The sequence below is a fragment of the Salvelinus sp. IW2-2015 genome, linkage group LG18 (genome assembly GCF_002910315.2).
Source record: "Salvelinus sp. IW2-2015 linkage group LG18, ASM291031v2, whole genome shotgun sequence".
Classification (NCBI taxonomy): Eukaryota; Metazoa; Chordata; class Actinopteri; order Salmoniformes; family Salmonidae; genus Salvelinus; species Salvelinus sp. IW2-2015.
Window position 1 is genome coordinate 35,540,638 of NC_036858.1, and position 24,744 is coordinate 35,565,381.

At 43.8% G+C, this 24,744-nt stretch overlaps 1 protein-coding gene across 2 annotated transcripts; it reads right to left on the bottom strand.

Annotated features, from left to right (window-relative positions):
• Positions 1–6,517: 6,517 nt before the first annotated feature.
• On the bottom strand, positions 6,518–22,981 carry si:dkey-191g9.7 (G protein-regulated inducer of neurite outgrowth 2). Of its 2 annotated transcripts, XM_024006716.2 has the most exons (4): positions 22,820–22,981; positions 12,584–12,702; positions 11,755–12,342; positions 6,518–9,859 (listed from the first exon to the last, which is right to left on the bottom strand). In XM_024006716.2, the coding sequence occupies exon 4, from the start codon at positions 9,848–9,850 to the stop codon at positions 8,270–8,272; it is 1,581 nt and encodes a 526-aa protein (XP_023862484.1). In that variant the 5' UTR covers positions 9,851–9,859; positions 11,755–12,342; positions 12,584–12,702; positions 22,820–22,981; the 3' UTR covers positions 6,518–8,269. The 2 variants fall into 2 exon arrangements, with proteins under 2 accessions (XP_023862484.1, XP_023862483.1); XM_024006715.2 differs by lacking the exon at positions 12,584–12,702.
• Between the last annotated feature and the right edge of the window lie 1,763 nt (positions 22,982–24,744).

Sequence of the window (24,744 nt, forward strand, 5' to 3'; positions counted from 1 at the left end):
TACATTTTGACACACACACATGATAAACACGCATACACAGTACACACACACACCCCTCCATTCCCTCCCTCCTGTCATCTGGTGACCTCAGCTGTGACATAATGCCTGTTACATGACTCTCTTTCTTTCTCTGCTCTTTCTCTCTCTCTTTCCCCTTCTCTCTCCATTTCCATCTCTCATTTATCAACCCTGTATTGTAACCCTCTCTCTCTGATGGATACAGTGCCTTCGGAATGTATTCAGACCCCTTGACTTTTTCCACATTTTGTTACGTTACAGCCTTTTTCTAAAATATATTACATTTAAAAAATCTATCTACACACAATACCCCATAATGACAAATCGAAAACAGGCTTTTATAAATTTTAGCAAATTTATACATAAAAAAATAATAAAAAAAATGTATTTACATAAGTATTCAGACCCTTTGGTATGAGACTCGAAATTGAGCTCAGGTGCATCCTGTTTCCTTTAATCATCCTTGAGATCTTTCTACAACTTGATTGGAGTCTCCTTTGGTAAATTCAATTGATTGGAAATGATTTGGAAAGGCACACACCTGTCTATATAAGGTCACACAGTTGACAGTGCAGTTCAGAGCAAAAACCAAGTCACGAGGTCAAAGGAATTGTCCGTAGAACTCCGAGACAGGATTGTGTTGAGGCACAGATCTGGGGAAGGGTACCAAAACATTTCTGCAGCATTGAAGGTCCTCTAGAACATAGTTGCCTCCATCATTCTTAAATGAAAGATGTTTGGAACCACGAAGACTCTTCCTAGAGATGGCCGCCCAGCCAAACTGAGCAATCGGGGGAGAAGGGCCTCGGTTAGGGAGGTGACGAAGAACCCGATGGTCACTCTGACAGAGCTCCAGAGTTCATCTGTGGAGGTGGGAGAACCTTCCAGAAGGACAACCATCTCTGCAGTACTCCACCAATCAGGCCTTTGTGGTAGAGTGGCCAGACGGAAGCCACTCCTCAGTAAAAGAAAGGCACATGACAATCAATGCTCACTGTCATGTTGAGCTGTGACTTGTGCAGCTGAGCGTTGTCTCCTGGGAATCTATCAGTTGAAACATTAATAATGAGATTACACAATTTAAAAGGTACTTTTTTCTCTCAGATTGGTATCTATTATATTATATTAGGAACTATAAATCCTTTACATTATGAATAGTGTCATCTGTCTAGTAAATTCTGGAGGATGCTTTCATCACTGGTGAGGAGGTATAGAATTGCAGAATGCTAAAAATGGAAGCTAACTGCAGGGGTGTGTGTGTGCGTGTGTGTGTGTGTGTGAATGCGTGCGTGCGTGCGTGTGCATGTGCGTGTGTGTGAATGAAGAGGAGCAGACCCGGTAAGAGGAGGGACTGTGCTGCCTGTTAAAGGTAAGTTGACTTGGATCAGATGGGAAATAGGTTTTGTTTGATTGTTGTTGACCAGACTGTTTTCTGCTCCGCTTAGGTTTATCTGTCTCTGTAACTAACACACACCTCCTCTCCAGACGGTGTCAGTATGTCTCTAAAGAAGCGGTGCTATGAACCTCCATCTGTCTCTGAGCTGCTGGAGTTCCTGTTAGCCCACTGACGGACCACAAGCCATCCCTTTCTCCTCTCATCCCTCGCTTCTCTCACCTCATCCCTCTCTTCTCTTATCCATCTCACCACACTATATTCCACCACACCACCACACACACACACACCACACATATCACAACACACACACACACACACACACACACACACACACACACACACACACACACACACACACAAGGCAAGGTGTTTGTTCACTGTGCCATGGACATCCAATGTTCTGGCCCTGGGGTATCTGATGGTCTACAAGAGCCTTTCTCTATCTGAACAGATCCATCGGACCAAACTCTGGCTTCCTGGAGCAACTCATACAGCTGGACCTCCTCAGGCAGCAGAGGACAGAGACAGAAACATGAATGAGAACACACATACACACACACACACCATTCTGTATACATCTGGCCCTTCTTTAAACACTGTGTTAACAAACCTCCAAACGAGCTTCAACACCATACAACACTCCTTCCGTGGCTTCCAACTGCTCTTAAACGCTAGTAAAACTAAATGCATGCTTTTCAACCGATCGCTGCCCGCACCTGCCCGCCCGACTAGCATCACTACTCTGGACGGTTCTGACTTAGAATATGTGGACAACTACAAATACCTAGGTGTCTGGCTAGACTGTAAACTCTCCTTCCAGACTCATATTAAACATCTCTAATCCAAAATTAAATCTAGAATCGGCTTCCTATTTCGCAACAAAGCCTGCTTCACTCACGCCGCCAAACATACCCTCGTAAAACTGACTATCCTACTGATCCTCGACTTCGGCGATGTCATGCACAAAATAGCCTCCAACACTCTACTCAGCAAACTATATGCAGTCTATCACAGTGCCATCATTTTTGTCACCAAAGCCCCATAAACTACCCACCACAGCGACCTGTATGATCTCGTTGGCTGGCCCTCGCTACATATTCGTCGCCAGACCCACTGGCTCCAGGTCATCTATGTCTTTGCTAGGTAAAGCTCCACCTTATCTCAGCTCACTGTTCACGATAACAACACACACCCGTAGCACACGCTCCAGCAGGTATATCTCGCTGGTCATCCCCAAAGCCAACACCTCCTTTGGGTGCCTTTCCTTCCAGTTCTCTGCTGCCAATGACTGGAACGAATTGCAAAAGCAGCTAACAGATCGCTGCAGCTGTACATAGTCCATCTGTAAATAGCCCATCCAATCTACCTACCTCATCCCCATATTGTTTTTATTTACTTTTTGCTCTTTTGCACACCAGTACTTCTACTTGCACATCATCATCTGCACATCTATCACTCCAGTGTTAATTTGTTAAATTGTAATTACTTCGCTACTATGGCCTATTCATTGCCTTACCTTCTCACGCCATTTGCACACACTGTATATAGACTTTTTTCAATTGTGTTATTGACTGTACGCTTGTTTATTCCATGTGTAACTCTCTGTTGTTGTTTGTGTCGCACTGCTTTGCTTTATCTTGGCCAGGTCGCAGCTGTGAATGAGAACTTGTTCTCAACTGGCCTACCTGGTTGAATAAAGGTGAAATGTTTTTTTCATTAAACACACCTTGCAGTTTTATTTAAAGGGGCAATCTCCATTAGTACATACGTTTTTTAAAACGTTGAAATTAATTATATATACCCATTGATTCTTAAATACCTCGTGAGCTTAGTTCAACTGTCATACCCGATCATATTCCAAAAGATAAGCTTGTTTTACTCCCTTGATCATAAACAAAAACTGTGTCGCCTCAGAACATGGTTACATTTCTCAAGCTCTCAACTGCAGGTTGAACCTTCCGTAGGTGAAAAATATTTAGCATTTTGTGAATTATCCGCTCCAGTGACGTTGTTTTTGATAGCTTTACAGCAAGGTAGACAGTGAGACACAACATATTTAAATTCTTTGTAGTGACTTCACTGTAGTGAATTACAGTGTGACATTCTAAATACCTGACATCAGTGTCACCAGAGGCTAGTTTAACCTCAATAATACAAAGGGGGGAAACAGTTTCCTAGATGCTACCACCACTTCAGACTTCATCTAAAAGACTTTATTGCTAGCATCAACAGTAGCCTAGAATGCATTATCTGAGACATACACTTTATTAGGTAACACCACCCCGTTCACGAAAATACATCGCTCCTATAGACAATGAGTCACGTGGCCGTGGCTTGTTATATAAATCTGTCAGACAGGTATCGAGGCATTCAGTTACTGTTCGATTTAATGTTAGAATGGGTAAAACCAGTGACCTAAGCGACTTTGAGCGTGGTATTTTACACACGACAGTGTCTAGGGTTTTCCGAGAATAGTACGACGAACAAAGAACATCCAGTCAGCGGCAGTCCTGTGGTCGAAAACAGCTCATTGATGAGAGAGGTCGAAGGAGAATGGCAAGAATGGTGCAGGCTAACCGGCGTGCCACAAAAAGACAAATTACGGTGCAGTACAACAGTGGTGTGCAGAGCTGCATCTCGGAACGCACAACTCATCGAGAAGCTCCAGTGGGCACGCCATCACCAACACTGGACAATTGAAGAGTTGAAAAACATTGCCCGGAACATGAAAGTGAGTTCAGTTAACTTGAGGGGCCTGCACAGTCCCCAGACCTCAACCCTATAGAGCATCTTTGGGATGAGATGGAACGGGCTGTTCGCAGCATGAATGTACCACCGTCCAATCTGCAGCAACTGCGTGATGCCATCACATCAGCATGGACCAACATCCCTGTGGAAAGTTTACCTTGTAGATTGCCCCGAAGAATTCGAGCTGCTCTGGAGGCAAAGGGGGGGGGGGGGGTTCAACCTGGTACTAGCTGGGTATACCTAATAAACTGGTTATGTCCTAATATACATCAGTAGAGGCTGCGTAAGGGAGGACGGCTCATAATAATGGCTGGAATGGAGTGAATGGAATGGTAGCAAACACGTTTGATACCATTCCATTTAATCCATTCCAGACAATATTTTGAGCAATCCTCCCTTCAGCAACCTCCACTGATATACAGTGGGGAGAACAAGTATTTGATACACTGCCGATTTTGCAGGTTTTCCTACTTACAAAGCATGTAGAGGTCTGTAATTTTTATCATAGGTACACTTCAACTATGAGAGACGGAATCTAAAACAAAAATCCAGAAAATCACATTGTATGATTTTTAAGTAATTAATTTGCATTTTATTGCATGACATAAGTTTTTGATCACCTACCAACCAGTAAGAATTCCGGCTCTCACAGACCTGTTAGTTTTTTCTTAAGAAGCCCTCCTGTTCTCTACTCATTACCTGTATTAACTGCACCTGTTTGAACTCGTTACCTGTATAAAAGACACCTGTCCACACACTCAATCAAACAGATTCCAACCTCTCCACAATAGCCAAGACCAGAGAGCTGTGTAAGGACATCAGGGATAAAATTGTAGACCTGCACAGGCTGGGATGGGCTACAGGACAATAGGCAAGCAGCTTGGTGAGAAGGAAACAACTGTTGGCGCAATTATTAGAAAATGGAAGAAGTTCAAGATGACGGTCAATCACCCTCGGTCTGGGGCTCCTGCAAGATTTCACCTCGTGGGGCATCAATGATCATGAGGAAGGTGAGGGATCAGCCCAGAACTACGCTGCCGACCCCGGACTGGGGACCCTCGTAGCGGGGGCCCGGCTGGAGGGCGACTCTGGAGGCTCCGGGCTGGAGGGCGTCTCTGGAGGCTCCGGGCTGGAGGCCGTCTCTGGAGGCTCCGGGTTGGAGGCCGTCTCTGGAGGCTCGCGGGCTGGAGGCCGTCTCTGGAGGCTTCTTGCCATGGATCATCACTGGAGGCTTCGTGCCATGGATCATCACTGGAGGCTTCGTGCCATGGATCATAACTGGAGGCTTCGTGCCATGGATAATCACTGGAGGCTTCGTGCCGTGGATCAACTGGAGGCTCTTGCCATGGATCACCATTGGAGGTTTCGTGCCATGGATCATCACTGGAGGCTTCGTGCCATGGATCATCACTGGAGGCTTCGTGCCATGGATCATCACTGGAGGCTTCGTGCCATGGACACCATTGGAGGCTTCTTGCCATGGATCACCATTGGAGGCTTCGTGCCATGGATCATCACTGGAGGCTTCTTGCCATGGATCACTGGAGGCTTCGTGCCATGGATCACCACTGGAGTGGAGAGACACACAGGAGGCCTGGCTCTGGGAGCAGGCATAGGACTCACCAGGCTGGGGAGACATGCAGGAGGAATAGTTCCTAGCACAGGCACAGGACTCACCAGGCTGGGGAGACATGCAGGAGGCCTTGTCCTTGGCCGAGGCACCGGATACACTGGGCCGTGGAGGCGCACTGGCGGTCTCGAGCGCAGAGCTAGCACAACTCGTCCTGGCTGGATACCCCCTGTAGCCCGGCAAGTGCGGGGAGCTGGAACAGACCGCACTGGGCTGTGCTGGCGAACCGGGGACACCGTGCGTAGGGCTGGCACAGGATAACCCGAGCCGAGGAGACGCACTGGAGACCAGATGCGCTGAGCTGGCACCATCCCTCCTGGCTCGATGCCCACTCTAGCCCGGCCGATGCGAGGAGCTGCGATGTAGCGTACCGGGCTGTGAACGTGCACTGGAGACACCGTGCGCTCCACCGCATAACACGGTGCCTGACCAGTACGACGCCCCACTCAGTAAGCACGGGGAGTTGGCTCAGGTCTACAATCTGACTGAGCCAAACTCCTCGTGTGCCCCCTCCCAAAAATGTTGGGGGCTGCCTCTCGTGCCTGCTCCGCTGTGCCACCTCCTCAGGACGGCGATGTTCTCTCGTCTGTCCCCAGGGTCCCTTGCCTTCCAGGATTTCCTCCCATGTCCAACTCTCCAGGTAACCACGCTGCTTGGTCCTCTTTTGGTGGGTAGTTCTGTAACGGTCGTCTGTTGAAGAAGAGGTGAATCAAAGCGCAGCGTGGTAAGTGTTCATGCTTTTATTTCAACTGAACACTAAATACAAAAATAACAAAGAGAAGGAACGAAACAGTCCTGTCAGATGCAGAAACACAAAACAGAAAATAACTACCCACAAAAACCATGTGGGAAAAAGCTACCTAAGTATGGTTCTCAATCAGAGACAACGATAGACAGCTGCCTCTGATTGAGAACCACACCCGGCCAAACAACAAAGAAATACAAAACATAGAAAATGAACATAGAATGCCCACCCAAATCACACCCTAACCAAACCAAAATAGAGACATAAAAAGCTCTCTACGGTCAGGGTGTGACAATCACGCCCTCCACTACAAACCCAACAATGATGAACAGCCTGTGCTGTGACCTGAAATGGCAAAATATGATAAAGGAATTGTATTCAAATTATACTGTAAAGAACAAAAGAGCCCTTTAATGCCAAGCTTGGTAATGATTTAATACACAAGAATAACTTTCTTAAACATTATATTACTGATTTAATGATAAAACAGTTATTCCTGCATTGTAGCAACAGTAAAAGCTACTTTAAATCTGGTTATAATTGATTGAGCAAAATCTCTTTCAAACGCAATATGGAAATGACATACTTGAAAGGTTTATCAAACTGACCGGCTAGTTGTAACTCATCCATTTTACAATAGGCCTACCACTGCAGTACATTTTTATGGCACAGTAAATTGATGAGATACTGTTACAGTGGTGCAAGTTAAACTTTAACCCTCTGGTTAGATACAGTACATGACTAAAACATTGGCTGTAGTTTTGAGACAATCATCATGCAGAACATATAACACATTAGATCCTTTACCCATAATGTTTTAGAGACATATTAAAGTACAGGGTCAAATGCAATAAATGTTCATATGACAAAGTTGAAAAATTGAAAGAAAATATTATTCACAAATATGCTATTTGGCCTATTGTTATGTGCATTAATATATTGAATGATATCTGATGAGATTTCAGCTTTCTTGATCAACGTTTTCCAGTCTGTTAACCCTTTCTCTATGTCACGGTATTCTCAGCTGCATCACAGTTTCGGATGAATCATCTGAGATCACAGAATTTGAGGTTAGTTAAAGACTTATTTTATGCCAGTCGAGTGAAGTACTGCTAAATCAGGATTGTGATAACTTTTCTCGATTTTCAATGTGAATATGGGGCAGTAGAAATAATGTGAAAAGAAATGCGAAAACAAAAACTACTGTATGCTTCAAACATTCACACAGAATTTGATTAAATCCTAGCATTAGAAATGAGAGGAAGATAGACATATATTTCTAGCCATTGTGATTAGAAGTCTATGGTGTATTGATGCTTTCTTTTCCCACTCTGTGTTGTTAATAACCTTTAGCTTGTCTATTTACAGAAACCCCTAGTTATTCCCCCCATGTAAATAAATCAACTCTAAATGATAAAGAAATAATTGTATCCCTTTGTTTGACTGTTGTGGCAGCGCTCTGTTCTATCACTGGGCATCTATGCTGATGATGAAGGTACAATTACGAATGAATTCCATCCAAATACAACCTTTCACTCTCTGTCCATTCACCTCTTTAATCAATATGATGGTAGGTTCTTGTACACATGCCAATATTCTGACTGACACACAGATGATCTTATTCACTACGTGAGGCTGGTCACACTGTCTCTGGTGTTTTGGGGTCACATTTGATGCATAATAAAGCTGCAGCCATCTTGACCACTAAGCACAGTGTTCAGGTCTCCCCCTGTCAGTCCACAGCCGTGCTGGAGCTTGCGCAGCAGGCTGGGGTCCTGATTGAGCCCATCACCCCTCCCCTCTTCTTCCTGCCGCCGGCGCCACTACTGCTCTTCCTGGACGTGGCCGTATCCTGGCAGGAAAGGTTAGCAGCGCGGCCAGCCGTCTCCTTGATCTGCAGCTCCAGGTGCTTTTGGATGGCCAGACCCAGCTCCTCAGGGTCCACAGACGCCCCGTACACCTCCCACGTCATCCCTTCCGCGTCCCACTTCACCTCCTTCACTGGGGACTTCTGGGATGTATCCGTCTCATTCCCGCTCTCGTTCCCATTCTCGTTCCTGTTCTTCTCCACCAGGCAGACCTGGGGGAACATATGGGCCAGGCGTGCCTCGTGGATCTGCCCAGTCTGCACCCCCACGTCCCTGAGCTCCCTGTGGGATGTCATAGTCCCTGTGTTCCTGGTGGCTCTATTGTTGCTGCTAGGACAGCTATACTCCTGCTGCTGCAGGGCTCCACTAGGGGGCAGAGTGTTGGCCCAGGAGCAGTTGAGGTTGCAATTGAGGTTGCAGCATTGCAACAGGCGCTTGGCATCCAGTCCTGTCTCACTGACGGAGGACATGAGGCAAGGGAGAGAGATGAGGGTATGCGCCGGGTGAGGTGGCAGCACCCTCTGGTCCCTGAACTTAGCTTCGGTGCCTGGAAAGCGTGGCAGCAGCTGGGCAGGGGCGAGGATGGGCTGGGGGTGGCAGTACGCCGCAAACGTGTCCTCCAACGCCCCGTGGTGGTGGACAAAAGCGCAATAGCAGATGGCTTCCTCACATGAATGTTGTTGTTGGGTCTCATCGCCGACCTCAGCGGCTGTGTTAGAGGGGCCAGGGGCACCGACCCTGACACTCCCGGCCTGAGGCTGCTGTGTGGGGCTGCCTCCTCCACCATTTCCCCCTCTGCAGGTGGTGTTGACAGGGTTGCAGTTCTGGACCTGCATGGGCTGCTTGCAGGCAAACCTGGAGAAGGCCTGAGGAGAGGCATCCTGGAAAAGGTAGTCTCTCCCTGGATACAAAGGGCAGCTGGTCTCACTGCGGGGTGGGGGGGCAGGGACCTCCCTGAGCATGTGGAGGGTATCTGAGTGACTCCTCTGGACAGGCAGCCTGGACAGATCGAGTCCTCTCAGGTCTTTCTGGGATGATGACGAGGGGTAGGGCTCCTGGCTCTCTCCGAAGGCTGATAACACGTCCCCGCTGGCTTGGTGACCATAGCTGGTGATGCCCTCTTCATGGCGATGGGCTGTGTATGATGACTCAGCCATACTGTGAGGGCGAACAGCAGTCCTGGGGTCCACATGGTCAGGTGTGTGTTGTTGGATGGTGTGCTGGACAGCCTGAGTAGGCCCCTGGCTGTAATTTTTTCTGTCTCTGTTAGAGCATAGAGCTGTATGCTCGCTGGAGCTCTTCCTGAGTTCCTCCTGCCTCGGGGGACCTGTCAGCCCGTCTGTGGAGCTCTGGGAGAGAAAGGGGTCGGTAATGAGGGCAGAGTCAAGGGAAACACTGCCCTCTGGTGGGTATAACTCAGACACAGGACGCTCACTCTCTGCCATGGGAAAGCCCTGGAACACAATGGAAACAGACAGAGCATCAACAATATGGCTCAGGGATATAAGCTCTTATTGTATGATACGGAGAGCTAACACAGTTTATGCATGAGGACGCCCTGATGAAACCAGTCATCTGGTACCATGCTAATTGCTTCATTATGAGATGAGTCATCATCCGGCTGGGAGTAGTCTAGTGTAACGCCAGACTTGACAGCTAGAATTTCACAGTGTTTTTTTACATTTTTATAATTGAAGTTGAGTCTAGTCCCAAGTGTTTTCAAAGTGTTAGTGTAGTTGTTTTGTTGCTTTACAAGAGAGACACAGACACAACCATTTGGTCTCTGCAGCTTAAACGTTAAGGCCTTGATTATCTCTTGTACACAGATTGTGGTGCCAGCCTAAACCAGAGGGTCATTGGTTTTGTCCACTACAGAAGGGGGCATGCCATGAGCAAACTGGTCAGGTATCTCTCACTCACAGTGGCAGAGATTAGGACGTTCAGATTAGGTCTGGATCAGCCCCTCACTGATCCATAAGATTACAAGAGAAACACAGGATTGTCTATGTCTTCTTTGAGAGCATTAGGGGGTGTCTTCAATGTAGGCTCTCTAAAGCTTTGGTAGTGGATGTGTTAACTTGTGACATGGCGTGATGATACGATGTCGGCTAGAGTGCTGAACCTCAATCACATAACCTTTAAGTCAAATACCCTTATATTATATACACACAKTACATAAATGATCATGTACCTTCTATGGGCTTTTGAAAAATGTGCATTTAATTGTCCATTGATGTTTTGTTATTCTACTTTACATATGAGGCCTCTAGGGGCAGTTTAAAAAGCATCACCAATGAGTCTGCTCTACCCTTGGAGCCAAATGCCCCATGGTGGCTCTCCATCCCACCCCAGTCCCATGGTACACCTCCTCGTTATTTACATGTAGGGTCTCTGTGAGGGGCTCTACAGGCTGAATATGAATATTATAATGAATAATGAATATCAGTTACAGTCTTTTTGGGATAACATGCATGATAAAGAACATGTTGGTCTCTGTGCCTTATTCAGTGTACTTATTGAAGGAATCTGTGTTGACAGCTCACAAGCTGAATGTTTCCACAGTGAATTACAACATATGTAAATCCTATTGTCTACAGACAAGACAAACCCATTCAATTCAATGTTTACAATGTTGACAGATAACAGCAAACGCTCAAGTCATTTAATGTTGTGCAGTGAAATCACTGTATAGCCTGGTGTCAGTGGGCAAAGTGTTAGCATGCCTCTCTTTAATACTGACTGACTAGCCGCATGTTCCCCACAGCTAACAAGCTGCTGTTGATCCGAAGCACGGAGTTGTCTTTCTCCTGTAAATTGGCTACATCTAAGCTGGTTTGAAGCAAAGGTCACTTCTGACAATAGACAGAACAGGCAGATGATATGCCATAAAGTGTAGGAACATGTGGCTAGTCAGTAAAAAATAATGGTGTGCTAACACTTTGCCCACTGACACGAGAACCAAACATCTGATCTGTGGTAGTCTGAAAATAGAGATGTGAGAAGTCAAATGAATGAATCCGTGGCCTTTTTTCTTTTTACAATAATATTTCAGAATATACCTCCTCACACAATGCAACAAATGGATATTCTTTCTGCTATGCTATACACACATCTAAATAATAATAATGCCTCAACTATCTGAACTTTGTATGAGACTAGGGCCAGAATGTGACTGACTGCATGTATTGACTCACTCAAGGGCCTACATCAAACCCCCCCCCCCACCCTACACACACATGCATGCAGTACATACACACGCGCACACATGCAAGCCACGCATGCACACACACCCACACACAGAGATTGAACCATTTCATCCTGAAAAGTCTCTGTTGTAACCCCTGCTTACCTTTCAGGAAGAATATGAGATCCGTGCCTTATGTTCCTTTTCTCTCCTCCTCCTCTCCCTCTCTTCCTCAATCACTCTGTGTCAGAGTCCAGTTATCCCCCAGGATCCCAGGAGAACCCCTGTTAGTCCAGGATGTTGGAAAGGAAAAGGAAAGCGCTTCTCCTTCCCTCAAATCCACAGGTGACCCCCCCTCTCTCACCACGCACCATTCACAGCGCCCTCCCTTCCACTAGTCTCCTCCTCTTCCTTCTCCCTCCCTCCCTCTATCCTGGCTGTGAACAAGATGGAGGAAACCTTGAGATAATCCCCTCTTTCATCTGATTACAAATGAGAGGCTGCGAATCTTTAAATCCCTTTCCAGGAGACAAGAGTAGTGTGTGTGCGAATGTGTGTGTTTCTATATGTGTGTGTCTATATGTGTGTGTGACGTTGTTAGAGATGGGTGGTGGTGGTTGTTTGGCTTTCTGTGTGGTGTACAGGGGGGTGGTAGATAGGACTAGGGGATTGGATGGAGAGAGGGGGAGGGGGAATGATAATGAGGAGATGCACAGATAGTCAGGCAGACAGCGTCATTGTCACTCCATCCACCTGGGAGAAAAAAAAGAGACAGAAAAATGCATGAATGGGTGTTATCGAATAGAAGGTTTCACGGCGAAAAAACAGCCGCCCCTCACACAGACAGTCAGTCTCTGTCTCTCTCGCATCCTCTTCTCTCTCTCTCTCTCTCTCTCTCTCCCACTCATCCTCCTCTCTCTGTCTCTCTCTCACACACACACACACACACACATATGCACACACCCACGCACACACACATTGTTTTGACTCCTACCTCACCTACTCCTTTACACACTCCCCATCACTCTCGCCCACTCTCCATCACTCTGTCCCCGTTGCTATGGAAACTGCAATACTCAATGGGACTCTGATGAATGTTCATTTTCTATGTTGCTGTGAGGCGACAGACAGCAAAAACATGTCAGCCGGGAAACGACAGTGCTCATGGTTGTCTAGTAACAAGAGAACAATGTGATTTTATGTCAATTGTTTTGTGCATGGATGTCACATGCCATGGTATGTCCGTGTTTTGCATGACGATTAATTAAAAAGCAGGAATGTCATTTGCTTGAGAAGTCACATTAAGATGGGAAGTAATGGGAGTATAAAACAGTATTTCTTGTAGTTAATACGGCTATGGGTAGAAGTTGCCCTTAAGCACAGATCTAGGATCAGCTTACCCTTCCCAAATCAAACCTTAACCATTAGGGGGAACAATGAAAAACTGACCTTAGATTATTATCCAGGGTCAACTTACTGTATCCTGCTTTGCTAACATGCTAGCCAGACAAACCTGGCTAATTTACAGATGTGTGAGTGAGAGTCTGTTGGCTGTACAAGAGGGTAAAGACCGGGGGATGGGGACCCACAGTAAAGGACCACTCCTCACCGCAGTAACAGGTGGAAAATAAAAACAGACAGGGGGTTTGAGTGTAAGACAGAAAATGTGTGATCAAACAAAAGGCAGTCATAACAAAGCCTGTCAGACATATCACATCCTTGTTTGGGTTATTGTAATTGTACATCTGTAGAAGCTCAAATGGAAGAATGATATGTATCTGGCAGAAGGAACACAAGTAACCTTTGATCTTGGTAATTAGCGGTGCTTAGTGCATGCTGCTATGATGAAAATATAGTTTTTTTGCATTGTTAACCGAGGTGAGGGTAGGGGTTGTGTGTGATTGGATGGGCTACACTTGTGCGTCGGTATTTCAAGTACAGGGGTTGGGYTTGTTGTAGTAGAAGTTCTGGGGGGAGGGGAGGGAGGTAGTGTTAGTATTAGGAGCAAAAGTCTCATTACGGCAGACTGAACATCTGGAGGAGGGCAGTGCCAGGGATAGACGTGTGGGGATTAAAGGTCAGATTTCAAAGAGAGAGTCAGCGAGGGATGGAGGATTGTGGAAGATCCTGCTGGCCAACAGCCTTCACAGCTAAGAACAATGTCAGGGAGGGCACCTGTACCAATTACAGTAACAGTTTTAGGACCTAAATAGTATCAGGCGTAAGGAAGGGTAAGGAGACAGATTGAGACAAATTTCATTCGTCAGTGAGTTTCTCCAGCTGGCAAACCATATTGTTGCAAACTGAAATTAAATGAGATCCACTATCATACAACCCTGATAGTATCTCAGCAACAGCAATGCCCTAGCATGGCCGTGATATCTTTCCCGGCATTGTTGTGACAGGAAAGCCTTAGCTGCATGCATTCAGATATAATTCAGATACAACATGGCTGATACACCCGGCTCACTGAATAGATCCCCTACTACTCCCTGCACACACAAACAACTCCCCAATTCTTTGTGCWAACTATCCATGATCATTTGAATAAGCGTTACAAAAACACCTTTTATCAGCAGTTCCAGCTAGCACATAACTTTCTCAGAACCATGTGTTATTTTGCGTACAACCTTCCCACAACTTTCTGGGAATGGTGAAGGATAGTTGCTTGGCTTTGATACAGTCTCAGCACATTTAAGGAACTTGACAACAAAAARATTATTTTCTTGGTATTACAAAAAGACACATTGGTTTCCTTACCCTGTAAGTAGTCTATGGACAAGGTATGACAGCAATCCATGCTTTGGTTTAGTTTTACGCTGGCACTGTTTCCACATGTTCATGTTTTAACATATGTGGCATAAATCCTTTTCAAGTCATGGGACCGATATAAGCATTTTTTTGTGCTTCATGTCCAAATCATCCAAAAGTATCAAAAATTGATTGTGAAGCTCAACAAAGTCACAAATGTTAATATCGGTTCCATTACTTGAATGGGATTTGGCCACAAATGCTAAAACATTAGCAMGTGGAAACAGTGCCATGGAAACTAAACCAATGCATGGATTGCTGTCATACCTTGTCCATAGACTGCTTACAGGGTAAGGAAACTAATATGTCATTTTGTAATTTGGGTGAACTATCCCTTTAAGAAAACATTCCATAAAAAAACAGAAGAAATCTTTTGTAACATTCAGAGAAAGTTCCAAGAATGTTATTTAAAAACATACATTCCTTTCTCAGAGCGTTAAGAAAACGTTCCATAAAAAACACAAGAAAACTGAAGTAATGGTCAGAGTACGTTCAAAGAATGTTATTTAAAAACATTAATTCCATTATCAGCATCAGCAAAACTCTCTATCTTGTTAAGTGTGTTGAAGTGTTTTTGCCGTGCCCATTAATTGGTCACAATTGATCTTAATGAGTGCCTTTTCCCTTTGAAATGAGGTCTGTTTGAATAGATTAAAATGAACTGCTTTGTATGTGTAAAAAAATATTGCATGCTAGCTCCATTCTGGTGGCGCAGTGGACTAATTCCATGGATGGAGAATAGATAATTATAGGTTTGAATTTCACTGATGCCATCTCACAATAAAAAATACATGTGTTTGCATGATTAATGCCTATGGAAATTKATTTCCATGTGTCCTATCTGTGCTTGGAGTTKAAAAAAGTTAATCCAAAATTAGCTAGCAGTGTTATTAAAAGTCTTATTTTAACATTCAGTGAAATGTTTAAAGAAATTATTCAAAAACCTCAAAATAACCTATAATTTACATTCTCACAGCATTAATAAAACCTACCAGGAAAACTTGAAAGGAACCAGAATAAAACATTCTCAGAACCTCTCTGCAACCTAAAAATAAATGTTCCTAGAACAGGCAAAATGTTCATTTCTGTTCTGAGAATGTTTAAAAAACGTTCAGTTTTACCGGTCAGGAAACGTATGGCTTCATTCCAACAACCAATGTGAAACCAAAAACAAACGTTCCCTCAACTTCCAAGGAACCAAATGTGCTAGCTGGGATGGCAATGTATAAATAAACTTTGGAGCAGGCATTGATATCCTGTCAATGCTGTATTTGAGTATGCCCCAACAAAGACCGTCATAGATAAAGATACACCATCTCCTCAGAGTTCCATTTGGGCTGAAGCAAACACATAGGAGGTGCAGTAGCAGTAAAACATCTATGGTTTGAGAAACTACCAGACAGTTAACATAGTAAGACTAGAATCTTCATAGCACAATTCAAGCGTCAACTATAGGCTTAACCTTTTCTCTTGAAAAGAGAAAACTACTAGTGTGATACTAGCACCATCACATATCTGTGCCTTGAATCTCTGACATTATCCATCACAATAAGTAATTCTCCTAGGTCAAGTTTCATGTTACATTTTGTATATTCAGTCAAACTGTTTTCCCCTTGGGGGACAGATTCATCTGCATGCCTGACCTGCACTCTATGACCCAGCAGTTGTCACCTAAGGGCTCACAGTCACCTTCTCAGGACACTGACTCAGCCGCACCCACACAAGTGTATGATGAGACTGTGACATAGGCTACTCACATGCCTACACCGGAGTCAACGCCACAGTCAAGAGACATTATTGCAGGTTGGSAAGCCGTTACCCTACGAGAGATAGGCGGGCACCAAGACGCTTGGACTTGTAAGGTTGTACATAATTGTTGTTCATAATGTGGACAATTTAAGTAGGTGGGGAGGAGATGTGGTGTATTGGGGTTATCCCATCAGAGTATCATGGGAGTTGGATGTTGGTAGATGATCACGTTCTAGATAAATGGTTGAACTAATTCCTGTCTCATRATTTAATTGTTATAAAGACSTGGTTATGAAACCCACAAGACATAACAAAAGATTGGCGACGAGTAAGTCTGAACCTACAGGAACTATTTTGTCTGGAAGAAGTCGGTTTTTACAAGTTTAAAAATGTTATATCCCGTGGTACAGTCTAAGTTAATGTTAGCACAGCGTATTACTAGCAGAGGCAAATGCAGAGTCTAGCTAGTTAAGAGAGAGGTTAGCATTGTCATGCATGGAAGAAAAGGATTCGGGATGGATGAAAAGCAGGAAAACAACGTGATTAAAAAGGGAGGAWMATACCCAGCTAGTAATGAGGAGTCGGCCCAGAAGCGGCCCTCTTCCGAGGGGCCTGAACTGATTGAATCGGACCGGAATTGGTGTCGGACTCGGTACACCTGGTGACCATGTCAGCGGGCATGCGCCTGGCACGCCACAGGGGTCGCTACAGCGCGATGGGACAAGGKCATCCCGGCCGGGCCAAACCCATGCGTCGCCTCATGAGTCTCCCGGTTGRGGCTGGCACTGGTATCAAACCAGCATCTGTAGCATCAATTCCYATCCGATTTGCACTGCCTTAGACTGCTGCGCCACTCGGGATGCRCCATCCAAGTTTTTAGTACTTATCAATTGCCTTGCACAAAGTATCAAAATACTAAAATACTACTTAAACAGGACTTTAAATGTTCATTTTATTTTTTGATCACAGAAACAATGAGAAAATATGGAAAAATAAATAATGAAATGTTAATTATATAAAGCAGCCCATGTAATCATCTGCCAAAGAGTAGCCATAATGGTCCCGAGCCCCAAGTAATACATTTGGGCTAGATCACACCGGAACTCACACCGGAATCGGCCCAAGCGCAATCCCCGCATCCTAGCAATAAGTGATACTGCCGAAGGAGGCCCAGACTCGTGCCACATGACGTCGGCCGAGTGCCCCGACTCTCAGACGGAATCGGCCCAGATCCACTGTGCAGTGAAGTACAGGGTACAGGGTACAGTGAAGGAAAGGACATTTATTTGAAAAAAACTGCTAAATGAATGAACTTGAGGARGAAACGTCAGTGAGTGAAGATCACATGACTGAGGGAAATATTGCCTTGGTTAAGGACAATATTGAAGTGACCCAMTGCCCACACACTGGTTGAATCAATGTTGTTTCCACATCATTTCAATTAAATTACGGTACACCAACGTGGAATAGAGTGACAATCAGGAGCCTATTGAGAAACAAAAAATGTATGGAGTTGTTGGAAACATTGGACCATTTAATGAAAGTATGGAGCAGTGGAGCGCATATACAGAACAGTTTTAACATTTTGTTTTTGCAAATGATATTAATGAGCACAAACTGAAAAGCTGCCACTCTATGTTGTGAAAGAAGACTATCCATGACTACTGGGATGTTCGTGGTTGGAGTAGATCACACTGGACTAGCCATCAGTGTGTACAATGACACATGGAAACACAGGCCTACCCACTATCTTAAAAACCTTGTACCTTTTTTATTTTTTTAGCCTAAAATGACCTACCCAAATCTAACTGCCTGTAGCTCAGGACCTGAAGCAACGATTTGCATATTCTTGATACCATTTGAAAGAAAACATTTTGAAGTTTGTGGAAATATTTTTTGTGGAAATATTCCGAGTTTAGCAAAGAAACCGCTGAAACCGCTGCATCAGTTTCTTTGTCAGGACAAAACATGGAAATGGACAGAACAATGCTGACGAGCATCTTTGGACCGGATACCGGAATTCCGTCACTTTCTGCAAGCAGAATGCAAAGGTGGGCGTTGTTGTTGTCAGCACACACCTACGACATCAAGTACTGCAAGTTTGAACTGCAACGCAGATGGACTTTCCAGATTGCCACTAACTGTGGTTTAACCAGAGTCATGCCAAGTTGACATCTACTTCAGACAAGTGGAAAGTGGCACCAGTGTGGAGAAATGTGTTATCTTAAGTGATGGACATTATCATTAAAGGCAAACGAGATACCCCCGAAACTGAAACCTTACCTTTCCAAGAGAACTGAGCTGTCAGTACAGTCCAATTGTCTGCTGTGGGGGAGGAGAGTTATCATTCTGCCTTCACTGAGGAAACCACCCAGCTAGTACATTTAGTTCCTTGGAAGTTGTGGGAACATACATTTTTGGTTTCCCATTAGTTCTGGGAAGGAAGCCATACGTTTCCTGACTGGTAAAACTGAACGTTTTTTTAAATGTTCTGAGAACAGAAGTGAACATTTAGCCTGTTCTGGAAACATTTATTTTTAGGTTGCAGGGAGGTTCTGAGAATGTTTTAATCTGGTTCTTTGAAAGTTTCCTGGGAAGCTTAATTAACGCTCTGATAACGGAAATTATAGGTTATTTAACTTCTTATGGCTGAAGGGGCAGTATTGAGTAGCTTGGATGAAAGGTGCCCATATCAAACAGCCTGCTCCTCAGTCATAGATGCTAATATTTGCATATTATTATTAGTATTGGATAGAAAACACTCTAAAGTTTCTAAAACTGTTTGAATTATGTCTGTGAGATTAACAGAACTCATATTGGCAGGCAAAATCCTGAGTTGAAATCAAAACAGGAAGTCAGAAATCTGAGCTTGTATGTATTCACCAGTCCCCAATGAAATCCCCMTGAGATATGAATGATTGTGCACTGCCTAGGGGTTCCACTAGATGTCAACRATCAATAGAAATTATAATGAGACTTCTATGGTGTTGTGGGAGTGAATGATAGCAGAATCAGTCAGGTGTCCATCAAGCAGCCATTTTCTCATCATGGTTATTCCTCATGGTAGTCACTTGCGTTCCATTGCTCACGAAGACAAGAAAGAATACTCCGGTTGGAACTTTATTGAAGCTATATGTTAAAAACATCCTAATGATTGATTCTGTACTGATTGATTCTGTTTGAAATGTTTCTTCGACCGGTAATATCACCTTTTGAAGTTTTTGTCCGATATAACACTGACCAGAATTAGCATTTGGATATGTATACCAGACGCGCTAACAAAAGAAGGTATTTGGACATAAACAACGGATTTTTTCGAACAAAACAAACATTTATTGTYGACCTGGGATTCCTGGTGTGCTTTCTGATGTAGATCATCAAAGGTAAGGGAATATTTATCATGTATTTTCTTGTTTATGTTGACGCCATCTTTGCGGCTATGGTGTTTTACTTTTGAGCGCCGTCTCAGATTATAGCGTGGGTTTCTTTTTCCGTAAAGTTTTTTTGAAATCTGACACAGCGGTTGCATTAAGGAGAGGTATATCTATAATTCCATGTGTATAACTTGTATTATCATCTATATTTATGATGAGTATTTCTGTTGAAACYATGTGGCTATGCAAAGTCACTTTGTTTTAGCATCGATCCCGTTAATGGGACTGCAGCCATAAGAAGTTTTAAAACATWWAAAAAAAAAAAWCTTTAAAAATGTACCTGAARGTTTCAATAAGACTTTTAATACACTGCTAGCTTATTTTGGGATAACCTTTTGGAACTCTAAGCACAGATAGGACACATGGAAATTATTTTCATTAAGAATTAATCATGTAATGGCATCAGTGAGATTCAAACCTATAATCTTCTGTTCTCTATCCATTAAATTAGTCCATTGCACCTCTTGGATGGAGCAGACATGCCATGATTTTTTATGCATACAAAGCTGTTCACTTTAGTCTATTCAAACAGACCCAATTTCAAAGGAAACAAGCACTCATTAAGATCAGGTGTGGCCAATTAGTGGACGRGTCCCACACACCTGAACACACTTAACACTTCTTACGGATACGTGGGACGGTAGCGTCCCACCTGGCCAACATCCGGTGAAATTGCAGAGAGCGAAATTCAAAAATACTAAATTCAAATATTTAACATTCTTGAAAATATATGTGTTATACATCAAAATAAAGCGTAACTTCTTGTTAATCCAGCCAAGGTGTCAGATTTCAAAAAGGCTTRACGGCGAAAGCAAACCATGCTATTATCTGAGGACAGCGCCCCGCATACAAATGCATGACAATCATATTTCAACCAGGCAGTTGCGACACGGAYGTCAGAAATAGCGATATAATATATGCCTTACCTTTGAAGATCTTCTTCTGTTGGCACTCCAAAAGGTCTCAGTTACATTACAAATGGTCCTTTTGTTCGATAATGTCCTTCTTTATATCCATAAAAACTCAGTTTAGCTGGCGCGCTTCAGTCAATAATCCACCGTTTTCCCTCTTTCAAAATGAATACAAAATGAATCCCAAACGTTACCAATAAACTTATCCAAACAAGTCAATCAACGTTTATAATCAAACCTTAGGTACCCTAATACGCGAATAAACGATCAAATTTAAGACGGAGAATCGTTATTGTCTTTACCGGAGATAAATAACAAAGAACGCGCTTTCCTCCACCCGCTTGGAAACACCACAGCCAAAATGGGAGCCATTTAGAAAAACTACAACTTCTCCCTAATMTTTCCAAAAACCAGCCTGAAACTCTTRCTAAAGACKGTTGACATCTAGTGGAAGCCCTAGGAACTGCAATCAGGGAGGATTTCACCCTATAATAAAAGTGCCAGCCATTGAAATCAGTGTTATGCTGAATTGTTTTGGGGGGGGGATGGTTTGTCCTCAGGGTTTCGCCTGCCACTTCAGTTCTTTTGTACTCACAGACATTATTTTAACAGTTTTAGAAACTTTAGAGTGTTTTCTATCCAAATCTACCAATTATGGGCCTGAGTAGCAGGCAGTTTACTTTGGGCACGCTTTTCATCCGGACGTCAAAATKCCGCCCCCTAGCCCAAAGAGGTTTAAAAAGATAGAGGATAAGGAGAGTTTTGTTGATGCTTAGAACTGAATGTTCTCTGAACATTACTAAAGTTTTCTGGTGTTTTTTCMGGAAAGTTTCCTTAACATTCTCAGAACAATTTGAGAACATGACTTGAAATAGAACGATGAGGACACCTGTAGGAAACGGTATGCTGAAGTACTTAAATTCCCACAGAAGAACATTGTTTCGTAACGTTCTCTGAACCAGTCTGAGAACGTTCCTAGAACATTACCAAAATTGAAATGAAATGTAACCATGTTTTAGGAAACGTACTGTTAAAGTAATGAAATACTAAGAAAATAATGTTTTTTTGTCAAGTTTCTTAAATGTGCTTAAATGTGTTCCTTAAACCGATCTGAACCGGCTGATAGCAATTGGCCAGAGGTTGCCATCATGAGGTCTACTACTGCAGAGAAGTCCATTGAGAATATTGGAGAAGTGTTTAGTCGGTTCAGATTTCCACTCCAACTCATTGGCGACAACGGACCACAGCTAGTGTTTCAAGAAATGGCTAATTTCCTACAGGTGAATGGCGTACAACTCATCAGGTCCACACCATATCATCCATCAACCAATGGGCTGGCGGAGAGGTTCGTACAGACCATGACACATCTCAGGGTCAAGGGACACTGCACCAACGTTAGAACAGCTTCCTGCTATCCTACAGGAACATGCCTCATGCAACCACGAGGAATTTGCCTGCATTGCTACTCATGAAGAGAGAGCTACGCACAAGTTTCGACCTGCTCAAACATCCGAACTCAAAGGAGACAGTCCTACGTCAACAGGAGAGTCAAGTCAAACGTTGTGAACTGAGAGCAAAGGACAGAGCTTTCAATCCTGGAGAAACTGTCTTAGCTAGGAACTACCTCAACYYACCAAAGTGGGTTCCTGCTACAGTCATTGCTCAGACTGGTCCTGTGTCCTACATTGTCCAGACTGCAGAGGCCATAGTCTGGAAAAGCCACACAGATCAGTTACTGTTGASAAAAGCAACACCGACAGAACCACAAGTCGTGAGTGGTCCAGAACTGTTACTAGGTGACACCCTGACCCAGCAGTCGTCAKCTAGGGGTTTAAAGTCACCTTCTCAGGACTGTTGTTCATAGTGGGGACAATTAAAGTAGGTGGGGAGGAGATGTGGTGTGTTGGGGTTGTGCCACAGAGCATCATGGGAGTTGGATGTTGTCATATTGTAGATAAATGGTTGATCTAATTCCTGTCTCCCGGGAAACCCACAAGACAAAATACTAATGTCCATGTTTATGTCCACGACAGCAAACGAAATGAAAGTGCCACATATGCTGCATTTGAGCCCCTGTGCTGTGTACATATAGGACATTCGTACGTGTGCATAAAGGAACAGGACCATATGGTACAACACAGCAAAACATTTTACCTATTGGACACTCTTTGAAACTCTTATCTGCATACAAACCCGTAACAATCTTATATAACCACCTGTCACCAACTGAATTAAGTTATAATACAAAGCCATGCATGTATGTGGTAATAGGAAGGATTGGAAGGCATAATAACTTGTCCTGTCCAATTTAATGTCTCTTATTACCTTCATAAAGGGTCAGGTCTGTGTTGTTCCAGTGCTCCTCTCTAGTTTCTTTGTTCTGTTGCTTTAGCTACCTCAGCGTTAGCCACAACACCCCTCTCATGCTGTGGAGCTCACACCTGTTCCTGTGAAAACTGTGGATTCGGTGTAACGCGTATCGGCAGTTCCAAAGTGCACTATTGTTCATTCGCAGGTGCTTTTTAAAGCTCAGTTCCTTTTTTCTGTCCCTGCAAACACGCCTACTCACGCAAATCTGAGACACACCTACTCTACATCTGCATATTCAGTTTCACACTCAGGCTCACACCTTGACCTAGATTGCATCCCAAGCCAATTTGTTTCTCCTATTCTGGCTTCACAGTTCACAGTCCCTGATAGAAGAATCTGCCTAGTATGCATAATTATCATCTGATGGCTTTCTATGATTTATGCAAAGCACTGTTTCATTTTGAAACCTAGGAGAACATTATGAGCTGAAATTAAGGAACTCATATCAAAAACTGGAACAAAATATTATAATGTAAGACACAGTTTGCAGAATCTACAAAGTGTGACTCCTCATCAACCATATATACTGGATGTGTTGTTATTGGGTTGCTTAGTCACACTTTATCCACACCCTTCACATTGACAGTAGAAGTTTTCAAAGCTTTCGGATCGTCAGCTATCAGATGCCATAGCCTGTAATCCACAGAGGTCAAAGGGCGAGGGTCAACCACCACCAATCGAAATTGAGATTAAGGCGATGGAGCTACAGTGCCTTTAGAAAGTATTCATACCCCTTGACTTATTTCACATTTTGTTGTGAATGGATTAAGGGCTTGGAAGTAAGCATTTCAAGGTAAGGTCTAAACCTGTTGTATTTGGCGCATGTGACAAATAACATTTTATTTAATTTACAGTATTTTTTTTATTTATGAGGTTGAGTGATGCCCAGTGATGTGCACAGAAAGCTCTCTTCAGGTCATTGCACTGTCTCTCAGCAGCATCAGTTAACATTTGGAAAATGTTGACATGGACATTTTCTATTCTAAGGTACTAAGACTGGATTGATGTGGGCAACTTGACAGATAAGGTTAATGGGAAATGCACCTTGAAGACTGAAGTACTTGGAAAGAAACTACGTTTGTGGCCCTCAAGGCTGTTCACATACTGATCAAACCTACAGATAAAACAACAACTCTTTGAGTCAACAGGGGGGTGTCATTCGCAGCATGATTTCCTGTCTTATCCCTTACCCAACAACATCCTCAAATCCTCAAATCCTCTTCTCTGTATAAAAGCACTGTGGGGTGTATTGTGTAACCGTGAGGCCCACTTAACAGAGACCAAGGACAAACCCTGTCACTTGAGACCTGTGTCACCTTGGAAACGAGTTATTGCCCTCCCAGTCATGTCAGAGGAGAGTGGAACTAAGGGATTCCTATCTATGCATCAAGATCTGCAAGACCTGCTTCCCACAGGAATGCTGAGTGGCCTGATGGTGGCTCTTATAGGGGGCTTAGCAAGCGGAAATCTACAGGTCAAAGGTCAAACAAAAGATACTTGTATGTGATCCCTCACCTCCTGTGGTATATAAAAATGCTGGGTTATCGTCTTTGTCCGCCATGGACACGTGTAGGATCGTACTTTGACAAGTATTGTCGCAGCAAAATAATCCTGCAGCAACAGAATTTGAACATTTAGTCCATTCACTCTTTTCTGCAGATGGCTACATGAAAGTGCAATACTGTTAATTTAACCATGTGTTAGTGCAGGTTTTCAGTGAATTTGTGTAAATCCTGTGGCGGAGGGAACATTCTCAGCGACAACAGAGTAATCAAATTAAGATCCCACTTCTGTATACTGTCTGCCTGTTGTACAGTGCCTTCAGAAAGTATTCACACAGCTTGACTTTTTCCACATTTTGTTGTGTTACAGCCTGAATT

Excerpts from the sequence above, each read along its gene's own strand:
- si:dkey-191g9.7 (XM_024006715.2), bottom strand. The coding sequence starts at position 9,850 with ATGGCAGAGAGTGAGCGTCCTGTGTCTGAGTTATACCCACCAGAGGGC.